General features: G+C 37.5%; 1 protein-coding gene across 1 annotated transcript in view; it reads left to right on the top strand.

Moving 5' to 3' along the window:
* nAChRalpha1 (nicotinic acetylcholine receptor alpha1) overlaps positions 1–12,414 on the top strand; it is a 166,014-nt gene extending 153,600 nt beyond the window's left edge. The window contains exons 4-7 of the mRNA XM_071594253.1: positions 866–1,046; positions 1,877–2,033; positions 5,862–6,913; positions 7,915–12,414. Coding sequence (XP_071450354.1) covers positions 866–1,046; positions 1,877–2,033; positions 5,862–6,913; positions 7,915–8,118 — 1,594 coding nt within the window. The 3' untranslated portion in view covers positions 8,119–12,414. The remainder of the gene's footprint in view (positions 1–865; positions 1,047–1,876; positions 2,034–5,861; positions 6,914–7,914) is intronic.
* The last annotated feature ends 431 nt before the right edge of the window (positions 12,415–12,845 follow it).

A 12,845-nucleotide genomic window follows, 5' to 3' on the forward strand; every position in this document is an offset into this window, starting at 1 on the left:
TAAACTGTTCAGCGTGTTAATTGAAACAATAATCTCTAAATTTGGGTTTAAGGGATTTATATGGTTCTTCAAATTAATAAAGGCCAAACCTAGGTTAAATTTAATCAAAAGGTGTTTAATGACCTTTCAATTTGAAAAAATTTGCTGAAATTTTGAATGTTATGTCAACCCTAAGCCTCATTATTATTTATTTCGTTTTTTCTTCGCCAAAGTTCATGTCGTTTCATCACCCGTCGTAGTTTACCATCTGTGCAAAACCTTTGCAACGGTGCTCTCTAACCATAAGACAGTGTGCCCAAACTTTTGGTACATCGGGAATATACGTGTTTGCACAAGTTCCGGTCGGGTAGATTATGACCAGCGTGACTCTTACCAAGAAATTTTCACGGTGGACCGGAGTGGTGGGTTCTCAGAGCCCACATCAGGCCCGCAGGACGTGGGTGGGAATATTCCACGACTTAAAATATCATTCGTCTATACTATTCCACAATTGGAGCCAGTGCGCACATTTGAACGGAAAATTACATCCCAAAGTGAATATTTAATTTGGTTCTGATAGCTTAAGTAGCCAATGCATTCGGCCAAAAAATTGAGTGATACTGGTGGAATCCCGTGCTAGGAAATTATTTTGCCCGCATGGAATTTCTCGTAACTTTGTGAACAGCTACGGGAGGATTTTATAAACCCCTGTTACGACATATTTTCCATTTCAATCGAATCCGTGATCCGTGGTAAGATCTCTACACTCTGTATCAATCAGTGTTCCTGAACATTATCTCCTTATAATATGAATCCTTTGGATGTGGTACGCCGGAATTCGCTCTGCTTTATTTGTTCAAACACTGTGAACTTCACCATTTTTCAGCGCCGACGGGAACTACGAGGTCACCATCATGACAAAAGCCATACTTCATCATACGGGAAAAGTGACATGGAAACCGCCTGCCATCTACAAGTCTTTCTGCGAAATAGATGTCGAATACTTCCCTTTCGATGAGCAGACGTGCTTTATGAAGTTTGGCTCCTGGACGTACGATGGCTATCTGGTGAGTGGCATATGAATTATTGCCAGGAGGAGGTAGTTTTCCCGCATTATAAAACATATGCTCCTGCGCTAAAGAGATTCAGTCTATAAATTATTTTAAGAGTATTTGCATTTGAAACGATTACAATGATGTTCATTGAACGAAAGTTTGCTTTAAAATGTAAGAGTACATCAATGTTTTCCGAATTTTTAGCATACCAGAATCTGTATTATTTTATTTAATGTTTATGTTATACCTAGATATTTGACTCGAAGCTTGGCTCATAGTTTAAATAAATGCTAAAGAGACCGTGAAATATTATATTTGATACTAGTTAATGTATGACAAATGTTTTCATTCATTGAATGATGTGACTTAAATTCTATGGAATGCATGAACCCTTTGATTTCTTCTTATATAATAAGCCTAAAAATATATCCCACTGGAAATGAAAAATGTTTGGAAACCTTAGTGAGCAGAGTAATTTCTGTCTCGCTCATGTATACTATATAATGTGAAGTGTTTCGCCCACAAGTACTCAAGCCACAAAATCCGGTATTACCTCAGGTATTATCGTATCGTCAGTAGACCTGGTAAATTAAGAGGGTCCCTTAAAAAACTCAAGTCGTCCAATCAGACATGTCCAGTAGCAGATATGTCCGAGTAGTGAAAAACATTGAAACCTTAAGTTTCAATCGAACTTGCATGCCAAACTCAATTTACCAGCATCCTTCATTGTAATAATTTGGAATAAAAGAGATGTTTCATTTGCATGAAATACACTCTTAACCTATGGTCTTATATAAACTTGTTTATGCCTATTCATCGATGTAATTCCTCTTTCATTCCAGGTCGACTTAAGGCACATTGCTCAACGCCCCGAGTCGGATACTATAGATGTGGGCATAGATCTTCAAGACTATTACTTGAGCGTAGAATGGGACATCATGCGTGTACCAGCGGTGAGGAACGAGAAATTCTACTCCTGCTGCGAGGAGCCTTATCCTGGTGAGTGCGTGGGAACTGCTGATCGGCAATAAATATAATGTGCTCAGTTCAACAGCGTTCTGGGATATTAAGAGAGTAAGGATTTTCGTCTATTTCGAAGCTTAGATAAAATTAAGCTATGAAAAACTATGAAAATCAATCTCAGGCAAACAAAATATTGATCATATTAATACAGCAATAAATTATACTTGAAATAGTTATTTTGCCTTCAGGTATGACTTTTTTTTGCCTGAAAGCGATCGTTTTCATCTCTTTAATACCTCTGAACTGTACTGCTAGTGTTGAGATAAAAAAAATAATTCATTGAAATCATGGACATTTGCTTAATAATCTTTTTAATATGAGAAAGAATAAAAAACAGATTTTATTCAAATATATGAAAACATTTCTGCTAATCTCTGGTAGACACCCTTCTAGTTGAGCCAGCAGGTTTATCCAGCCATGAAAAGACTTAATCTCCATGTTTGAATTTTTATGTTCGTCAGTAATTGTGAATTTTCGATAAATGGACGCAGGCGATTAAATCTCATGAATTGAGTAGTTCCTAGGATTTACTATTAAGCCCTACTTATCCCTAAGCCTAGATGTTAATAGGTTTAACGCAGCAGTTTCAAAAACATTTCTATCACGAATTACACCACTAGGAATACGTATCCATAGGAAATAGGAAATTGCCTCGAAAGTTTAGTCTTAATGTGCGGCAGAGATATTCTCGGTGAGGAACATTTCTTCGATTTGCAAGTACGTGTGGAATCAGTGGTGTTACGTTTGAACTACAGTACATAGCGTTTGGCAAAGACTTTATTACAAACGGAAAGCGTATTTCTTCGCTACAACCACTCGGAACTAGTGTATATGTCTACTGAAATGGCCGCAGTATTTAAGTCGTCGAAGACGGTTACTGTGACGGTATTTGGGCCGTTTCCGGAGCCGAATTGCATGGCTGGGATCTATAATTCTCATCTCCACTGCCACCGTAGTTTCTTTAACAGTTCTTCAAGAAGTGCCATATATTTAATGCCTAGATACATCTTAGTATTGACTTAAGGTAGGTATCGTGACAGTCCAGTTTTCTTTGGCGGATTCAAAAATAACGAAATCGAGTGAAAATATTTGGGTGCCTGAACATAGTTCCATAATAATCTTTTTGATATGAGTAAGAATAAAAAGCAGATTTTATTCTAATATAAAGTGTAGTTTAAAGACTTAAATGAAATATGTTTTGAACTTAAAATTAAAAATTGTGCCATGTATATATGAAATGTAAGTGGAATGAAGCATGTCAATACATATTCTGATTATCTTTTTTATTCACGCAGACATCAACACCTGTTTTCAATCCATGTCGATCGCAACCTAGGTGTTATCTCCTCCATGATGGATCACATAGTTATACTTTGCCATGCCATTAGCAGATCCTCAGTATAGCAAAATACGGCGTCATTTCGAGGATCACTCTCTATGATACGTGCTTCAAAATGTGTAATTTCCTGTGGCAATATAAAAAAATTATTCTTTCATATGGGAAAGTGTAAGCAATTACACTAATACTAAATTTATCCTTTCAGTGAATGTCCAGGTAGAGAATTCTTCCTCGACTCAGGCCTAAGTTTCCATTTCCCCACTTAATTTATTTCCACCATATTCTATATTTCTGAAAACAAAAAAGAAATCCGTAAATGTAAACAGCTAATACGAGTCATTTGTATGTCGCTACTATTTTCTTTTTAGGTTGCCATTAAACTATCTGCATTAAATAAATGTGCCCTTGCATGGCCGCATTTGATACTTTTTGAGATATATTGGTAAATTACTTAACATTTTAATTCACCAGTCTAATTGAAATAATGAATCTAATATAGGATGACGGAACTTAATTTTTATATAGGAAGCCCATTAAGATTCGAATGCGAGGGTTAACCTTCAAACCAGTATTCATCCTACACACTTTTTATTCGTGTTTACCCATAAACGTCTCCATAAGATACTTTTTCATCTCTCATGATTATAAATAAAGCTAAAAGTGCATTTCTCATGGTCGAACGTATTATATATAAATGAAAGCGAAGTTGGTTGTTATTAATATTTTACACGGAATGTGTGGATTTCCCCAGTGTTGATAAATGATACACTATTCATGTGTCTGAATACTAAAAATATAACCGAGTGTAAAGCTCAATGTGTCCATCAATAAAATATTTATACATTTCTAAGTTATTACTTTTCAAGTTACCATTACGTTTCATTTAAATCTACGGACTTTAATAAAAAGCTGCCGGAGAAGAAATTAATTGGAGTAAACCATACAAGCTACCAAAATTAAAATTTTTAATTAAGATACATGAAGAAAAAAATCATCGGCCTGCACTATGACGTCACTTGCACCCGTCCATTGTAAATTGACATGGCGATGAGTACAGGATATTTTTTTCAGTTAATTTTATTGACGTGCACTCACTGATATTTTTAGGCACTTGACCTAATTTCACCGTCCGAATCGTCGCTTCTTAAAATAAAACACGGCGCGAATTAAAGGTTTTGAGTTCCCAAACGGTGTGGAAATGTTTTGCGCGTGTTTTTACGTGTTCCGAGAAAATATCGTGTTAGAATTTATGCTGAAAAAGAAGATTCGATCCGAGCCGTCACAGTAAGTCAATGAATCTGGCCAATTAGCGGGAAGAGTGGAAATTAAACGGTGAGGAGAAAGGCTACGTAGATGGTCGGAGTCAGATTGATGTTTACTGATGCGCGAGAAAGTTCATGGGAAATCATACGAGCCAGGTTTTGAACAGACTGGGCATTTTAGAAAGGAACTATCATTTTTATAACTATTCAGTATTGATGTACAAACCGAAAGAATTTCCATTCAATAGCGTTTCCAAGGGTAGTTCTTCATCAATTAAATGGCAACTTAATCGCTGTCCTCCTACGCTACCCTCACAAGTTGATTACCTGTTAGTAATTAATTTTAAGTGTTCAGATTTTTAATTTTATGATACATTGGCAGTTCTCCGTACTTGTGAATGCTGCTTCATTAATAATAAATAAATACTTTCATATCCAGGATAATTATTTGAAAATCAAGTGATAATATCTATTTAAAGTATAATTACTTAAGTGTTTCATCTGTTAAGTAAATACTGATGATTATCATACTCAAACTTATAATTTAATGAAAATATAACATTAAAATAAACTTATCATATTTTATATCATTATATTAAATTCTATATTTCTTTTTTCTTTGAAATAATTGAACATGGATTATTAACTTATTTTTGAATGAAATGGGTTACGGTAGTCCAGGGGTAGAGCGTTCGGCTACTGACCGGAGGGCTCGGGTTCGATTCCCGGGCAAGCCTCTCTGGGGACCCTCAGCTCCACCAGGGTTACATAATTTTTCTACCCTGATGTGTGAATTTCACACACCGTCGGCCTTAGTACCGAGTGAACTCTATCATCACCAACCAAACCAACCTTTGGGTTGATTACTGTGTCTTTGGTTTTTTATTTAAATGAAGTCAAATTATCATTCTTGAATAGCTGTACAGCTAAGATGAATAAGAATTCACTGCAATCAATAGTGTGTTTACATTGATCTTGCTTCAAATTACGTAATTATTAAGAGCTGTTTTCCGTCTGTTATCCGGTCCAACAACCCGCGCACAATAGTTTTAAGAGTTTCACGGAATTACACCCTGACCAATGAAACCAAACTCTGGGTTAATTTTAAATCTTTTCCAAGCATGGAGTAGTGAAGATAAAGTTACGGAGAGCCCTGCACTATTTAAGGATACTAACCCTTTCGACCCTCCATTTCCCTTGCAGATATAATTTTCAACATAACCCTGAGGAGGAAGACCCTCTTCTACACCGTCAACCTCATCATCCCATGCGTGGGTATATCCTTCCTCTCCGTTCTGGTTTTCTACCTCCCCTCGGACTCGGGCGAGAAGGTCTCGCTCTGCATTTCCATCCTCCTCTCGCTCACCGTGTTCTTTCTCCTGCTGGCCGAAATTATCCCCCCCACTTCCATCACCGTTCCCCTGCTCGGAAAATATCTCCTTTTCACCATGGTGCTCGTCACACTCTCAGTCGTGGTGACCATAGCGGTGCTCAACGTCAACTTCCGGTCGCCAGTCACGCACAAGATGGCCCCCTGGGTTCACCGCTTCTTCATACAAATGCTCCCCAAGGTGCTGTTCATCGAGCGGCCGCAGCAGGACGAGGGCAACGGTAATGGGGAGGGGGGGAACGGCATGGATGGCGGCGGGGGCCTTGGGGCTCCGGGCGGGCCCACGCCGGCCATCCTGGGCTCGTCACCCGCGGTGATCGGGGGCGCGGCGGGCCTAGCGTCGCTGGAGCGGAAGGCGCGACGGCGGGACGAGGAAGAGGACGAGGAGGACGAAGAGGACGAGGACGACGACGAAGAGCCGGCCTTCACGGACCTCCCCGACCTGGACAAATACTCGTCGTCGGGCGGCGAGGGCTTCCGGCCCGGCCCCCGCTTCAGCGGCGAGTTCGACCTCCCCGCCGGCCTTCTCCTGCCCCCACCCCCCGCCGTCTCCGCGGCGGCCGTCTCCGCGTGCCTAGACGCGGCCGCCGCTGCCGCCGCCTCCGGAGCCGCTTCCTCCCCCGTGCCCCCCTTCGTGGACTCACTCCCGCCCCCTGGGGCGGGTCCGTTCGACGAGGACCTCCTGAGGCCGGAATTCCTCGGGGGTGTGTGCGGGGTGGCGGCGGCGGCGGCGGTGGCCGCGGTTACCGGGAACGCGAGCCCGCCGACCCTGGAGTTGAGGCAGATGGCGCAGGGGGCGGAGAAGGCCATCGAGGAGGCAAGGTTCATAGCGCAGCACGTCAAGAATAAGGATAAGTTCGAAAATGTGAGTTGGACTGGAGAGCAGGGGTTTGGAGGACAATGTAGTGTCAGTAAAACATGCCCCTGTTACACGTATGTCCTATCGTAGATAGTCGTTAACTTTTTAATTAATCTATAGCTATAGCGCAACCAACATTTTCAAACTCCCTATTAACATGATACCCAATGCACTCAATATCGAGGAATAGGACAAACTTTGTAAAATTCACCAAAAATATTTATTAATACGGCGCTGACTTGACGGTAGGCGAAGATGTAACCTAGGCGAAGAAACCGGTAGTACAGTTTTAATATATATTTTTGGTGTACTTTTCAGTTTACTTTATTCCTCAAGATGAATGATTACAAGGTTGAGCTTGATACCATTGAAAATCTCAATATTTTTGCTTAAAATGAAACATTTCTAAGCTCCAACTTCTTCCATTTATTTCATTCAACATGCAACTACCCCGTCTACCTCATTCACTCATTTTTAAGCATGATATTCGTTCTTCTAGCTTTCTTATAGCTTTTTTGTTTCTATTTCCTCATATTTTAAAAGTAAATGGAAAAAATAAACGGGAATTTACCGAACAAAACTGTTATGTCACGTAATCAATATCTCAGTGATGCTTCAACTTATAGTGTCTCCACCCCAAATAAACCTTTATGTATTCAATTATCTAAACTTATCTTCATTTCGTTGCATGAAAAGCCTCCCTTCAAAAGATATTTTATGACTTATTTTTCACTCAATGGAATTACTGACAAATCTTGAAGGAAATTAAACCATTTCCATTGAATTATATCTTGGTGTCAGAGTTTTAAACTATTTTACTATGTAAATTGTAAAAATGTCATTGTTGAATTGTAAAATTGTAAATTGTCAAAATGTCACTTACATGAGATTGTTAATGCTAATGAAGCAATATATCTTTTTATTTTAGGTTGAGTCTGCGATACACCCAATGCATTCACACCCGATAATATATGTATGTTTTTGAAACAATGTTTCTTTTCCTTCAGGTTGAGGAAGACTGGAAGTATGTTGCCATGGTGCTAGACCGTCTATTTCTCTGGATATTCACATTAGCCTGTGTCCTGGGAACGGCATTGATCATCCTTCAGGCCCCTTCCTTGTATGATACTACTAAGCCAATAGACATCCAATACTCGAAGGTCGCGAAGAAGAAAATGATGATGATGATGATGGGTCCGGAGGAAAACTAACAGGAGCGATGCACCATTTGACTGAATAAATATTTCCAGAGGCAACTGCTCTGCTCGCCAAAATCCAGGATCCGTATTGTAGCATCCCCATTTTGAAGCACGTGGAGGCAATGCTGCTCCGCAAACCCGAGGGAGCACATAGGGTCAGGGTATGCATGGATCCTTTCAACCAAGAAAGTTAGAAGTCCTTCCTTTTCGTTCACAGGGAGTAAACTGTATTACAAATATATAAACCTCAAGAGGTCATCAAAACTGCCTACAGCAAAGTGCGCGGAAGATGAAAAATTTACACAAATTTTACGTCATCCAAAACAGTTTGCTGGCTTTTTCGTTCATAAAAAGAGTGAGTGATATAAATGTGAGTTTTTTCTTGTGTGTTCGTGGTGTTGCGTTTGAGATATATATATATATATACATAAATATTTAATTCCTCCGCGGTGGTGAATAAAGTAAATTATGAATCCCGAGGAGAGCGGGGGAAGGAGATAAGAGAGTGGGACTTTGGACCCGAAATATATCGTTGTTTCATCTTGTTCGTATTTATTGAATCATTCCGTTAAATTTGCGCTGTTTTTTCTTTTCGTCCGTTTAAAAAGGTCAGTTGTTTTTTTCTTTGTGTAAAGTGTACATATATTAATAGCCGAAACTGCTCATATGCCTTGAAGTTAATATGAAAGATTGGTTGCGGCGACGTGTAAGACATTTTGAAGAGAAAATGGTTCATCCTATAACCCTAGAAAAGGATAAGAAATTTACCGTTCCACATGCATACAAAATTTTTTGATTGTTAAAAAGTATTTTCTCCCATGACACAAAGAGGAGCCGGAGTTCCGCTCCCTGGGAAAGTAGAAAGCATGGTGCGTTTTTTAAAAACGAATTTCGTGTTCATGGAGCTTCATCAACCGCAGCAGTAAGGTGGATTAATTGAGGAGGGAGGAGGGGGGTGTTAGTCTGTGGCGATGTTTGCAATGTTAGAGACGCCATGATTGTTTGTGTGCGTTTGTGTGTGCGTGCGTGTGTACAGCGTACGACGTCAATATTTCTATTGCAAAGAAAAAAAAGATGAAAGATGAAGACCGCGTTTCATTTAAGGATGGAGAAGAAGAATGTATAGAGAGTTCACGCGCGGAACAAAATATCTTCTCTTTGCGAATCACTTTTTTTTTATATTGGCGTCGATTTGGAATACGTGTAAGATTGGTGCTCAAAATATTAAGATAAAACAGTGGAAGAGGATGCCATGCGCCTGAGAAGAGAATGTTAAAGTAAACACACTCTTAAGAGTAAAAATATTAAGAAACAAATGATTGGATTCACACACTCTTTAACTCACGGAAAAACAATGACGTTTTTGAGATTCGAATGTCTTCCTGGATGTTTGTTAAAACAGACTGCGTCGTTGCATGTGCAGAATTATCTTGTTCCAAAAATAATATTATATAATAACAACAAAAAAATCAATTATCTCGAGACAATCCAAGGTAAAAAAATAGAATTGTTGAAGCGTTCTTAAGCATTCTTCTTCATTTTCCATTTTCTAGAGTTTTACTTAGCTGAAGCGGTAGTTGTTAATTCAAAAAGGCATGATGGCATATGAATTAAACACCATTTTCTAATTTACGGCGGCAAAAGGAAAGTCTTTTCTAAAGTCCACTCCCTTGACCAATTGCTGCACGACTTGCTATGACGTGGCTCTCTTAACGTGCCCTCTGATATTAATATTTTGTAAAAAAAATATTATATTTTAACAGAAATTACCTTCTGGCGAAATGAAATAGCATGCTCAGTGCTGCGACATGACGTAATTGTGATTACAACTTTCGTGAAAGTCTTTTAAATTTTCACGGAAATTAGTCACACTTGTGCGTCAGTATTTTAAAATAATTAATTTATAAAATGATTCAATTTTTAAATTGAACTCGTGAGAGGTATCTTCTTCTTTCTGAAACTGCTAAGGGAAAATTAAATACTGCGTTTAATACAAAGGACAATCATATTTCGAGAGCGAAATATTGAGTATAAAAACTGTTTATTTATCGCGAGAAAATAAATTTTATAAATTATATTGTGCACTAATAATCATGTTTTTTTAAACAAGCAATTGAAACACCATTTTTGCAATTGGACTATTGTAGTAGGTCTATCTACGTTCCAAAATGAAAGCAAGAGTTATAGCAAAACTTATCTTTGTTTAATGATGTGAGAGTTTGATGTTTTAGAATACTCGGTGGTATCATTAACTATTGAGTTACGACAATACTTATACTATTTGCATTTACACCGTTTCTGAGATTACTCTGCGCCCTATTTTCTTTTAAACGAATGTTACATATGATAAAATTATTTTTATTTGTAGATGAATGAGTTTAAATAATAACATTGTTTTCCTATTTTGTAAATAACGGTTATAGTTGAAGTGTGATTTCATTAAACTAGACCTAATAGATGCGTGATAGGGCAAATTTCAATTGGCGTGATATAACTTCGCGTAAAATACATTGAAAAAACATGGAAATATTTGTAAATAATTGTTTTCAAATTCTACATTCTTATTGTACTACGTAATTCATAGATGAGAATATTAATTTCGTTGTTAATTTGCTGAAGAAAAAGTAATACTAATTTATTGATATCGTTAATGAAAAAAATGTTACAGGATATTATAGGGCTTATTAACAAACGAATTTTTTTAGATGAAGTAAATTTTCACCTAAGATGTATTTGTGTCACACTGCAGTTTTGTGAAAAGAATATTGAATGTTCCCACTTTTAGTTAGAAATTGCTGTTTTTTTTAGTAAGTCATGGCATATTTAGGTTCCAAATTTATCTATGTTTTCTTATTGAAATGAATATTTTCGCTGATCTTAATAGTCTGTCCCAAAAGACTATTCGAAGAAAAGAAAAACTTTAACGGTTTACCAAATTGGAAATGATAAATGAATGAATGAAATACAAGAGAGCTTTTAATTATGATTATATTCGATAGGTGCAATTTCCGATTTTACAAAACTATGTAAAATTTTAACTAATATCGCGAGCATATATTATTATGATTTTTCCACATCACACCGGTATTAAAGTTTTTGCTTCATCAATGCTTTCGCAATGGTTTTTTTACTCCAAAAACAAATAAAACGTTGAGCTCTACCCTTGAAAACGTAGTCCATATCAGTCACTTTGGTTTATTGCTAGATTTCCAAAATTAATATTTACTTCCTCAAATTTTGGCTTGAAATGTCTCCTAGCCCTGCAGCGTAATATATTGCCTCCCACCCTTCGTCTTTTCTCATGAAGCTCATTCTCAGTTTGCATATTGATTATATTTTCTATAATAGGTAAAGTAAATTACTATACCTAATTTTTGTGTGTTTTTACTTTTTAATAAGTTCCTTGTGGCAAAAAGTTTCAGTTTAATATTTACCTAACAACATTTTTACCAGCGTAAATATTGATTAATCTTATGCGTATAATAATTAATTTTTTCTCAACTTCCATCTTAATTCCGTTTTAAGCTCTTTTAACTGAAATTATATTTGACTGAAATATTCTGCCTTTAACCAATACAATATGCTATGAATTTTGAGTTCACCATGACAAAATCACACCTCCTACACGAGAGCATAATCAGCCAAAAACTAGTGCATAAAAAGTATGGCAATATAGCCGTATTACACTCACGCTCAGTTAATACTTTCTCTATCAATTTTAACAATGCTTCCTTCTTACTTCTTGAAGCAGGTTAGGTAAATAACTGATTTCTTGAACAGAATATGTAAATATGCGCTACATAAATCTTGACGATCACCAAGTTGTTAATTGGTAGATTATTGCATGTGACCAATTAGTATTTCTTAATTCTTCCAATGGTTATTTCGTTCACCTAGTTCTTCTGACCCTACTCTCACAAAAAAGTGCTCACTACACTCTGTTATCCATGTAATTTCCCTCGTCTTTCAATCCTTGCTCCTTATCTTTGACCAAGGCAACGTGGCCTCTATAATCCTCATTTTTCCTGTACCACCCTGCTATATTATTTGCTTCTCTTTTTCTGCCGACTCCAAAATCCTCTTGGCAGTGTTGACATCGTCTTTAACCCTTTGCACTCTGCCACCTAATTGCGCATCCCCTTTTACTCCGGAATTCATTCCTATATCCCCAAAGCCCTTAATTCTAATAAAATTTTCTGCAACCCCATTCTACTATTCCTTCTAAAGCACACTCGCTTTCTGCTTTACTTGTACGCGCGTATAACCATATGGGCGTATATACATATATATACATTCATTAATACGATACATGGGTTTTTATGTATATATATATATATATATATATATATATATATATATATATATATATATATATATATATATATATATATATATATATATATATATATATATGTGTGTGTGTGTGTGTATATAAATCCTAGAATAATAATTTATGTTTGTATATTTATTTATTTTTAAACCTTCGTCTCCATGGGTTCAAGAGATTTCCTTTCCATTTTTATCGTAAAGCGCCGCTCCATGAGGAACTGCGATGCGTTTTCCCTTTCTACGAGAGGCCAGAGGGCTTTGGGGTTAGGAAGGGACCCTAACAAAACTAAATGTTTTTTCCTCTTTCCTCCTTTCTATGTTATTCTCCCTGCCCCCTCTCCGTTGCACTCCGGCGACGCCTCTCCCATCTGCCCCTCACTTCGTCTCCACCTTTCTCTCCTTCGCCACCC

Source organism: Hetaerina americana, unplaced genomic scaffold (assembly GCF_022747635.1).
Source record: "Hetaerina americana unplaced genomic scaffold, ioHetAmer1.1.p SCAF_6, whole genome shotgun sequence".
Lineage (NCBI taxonomy): Eukaryota > Metazoa > Arthropoda > Insecta > Odonata > Calopterygidae > Hetaerina > Hetaerina americana.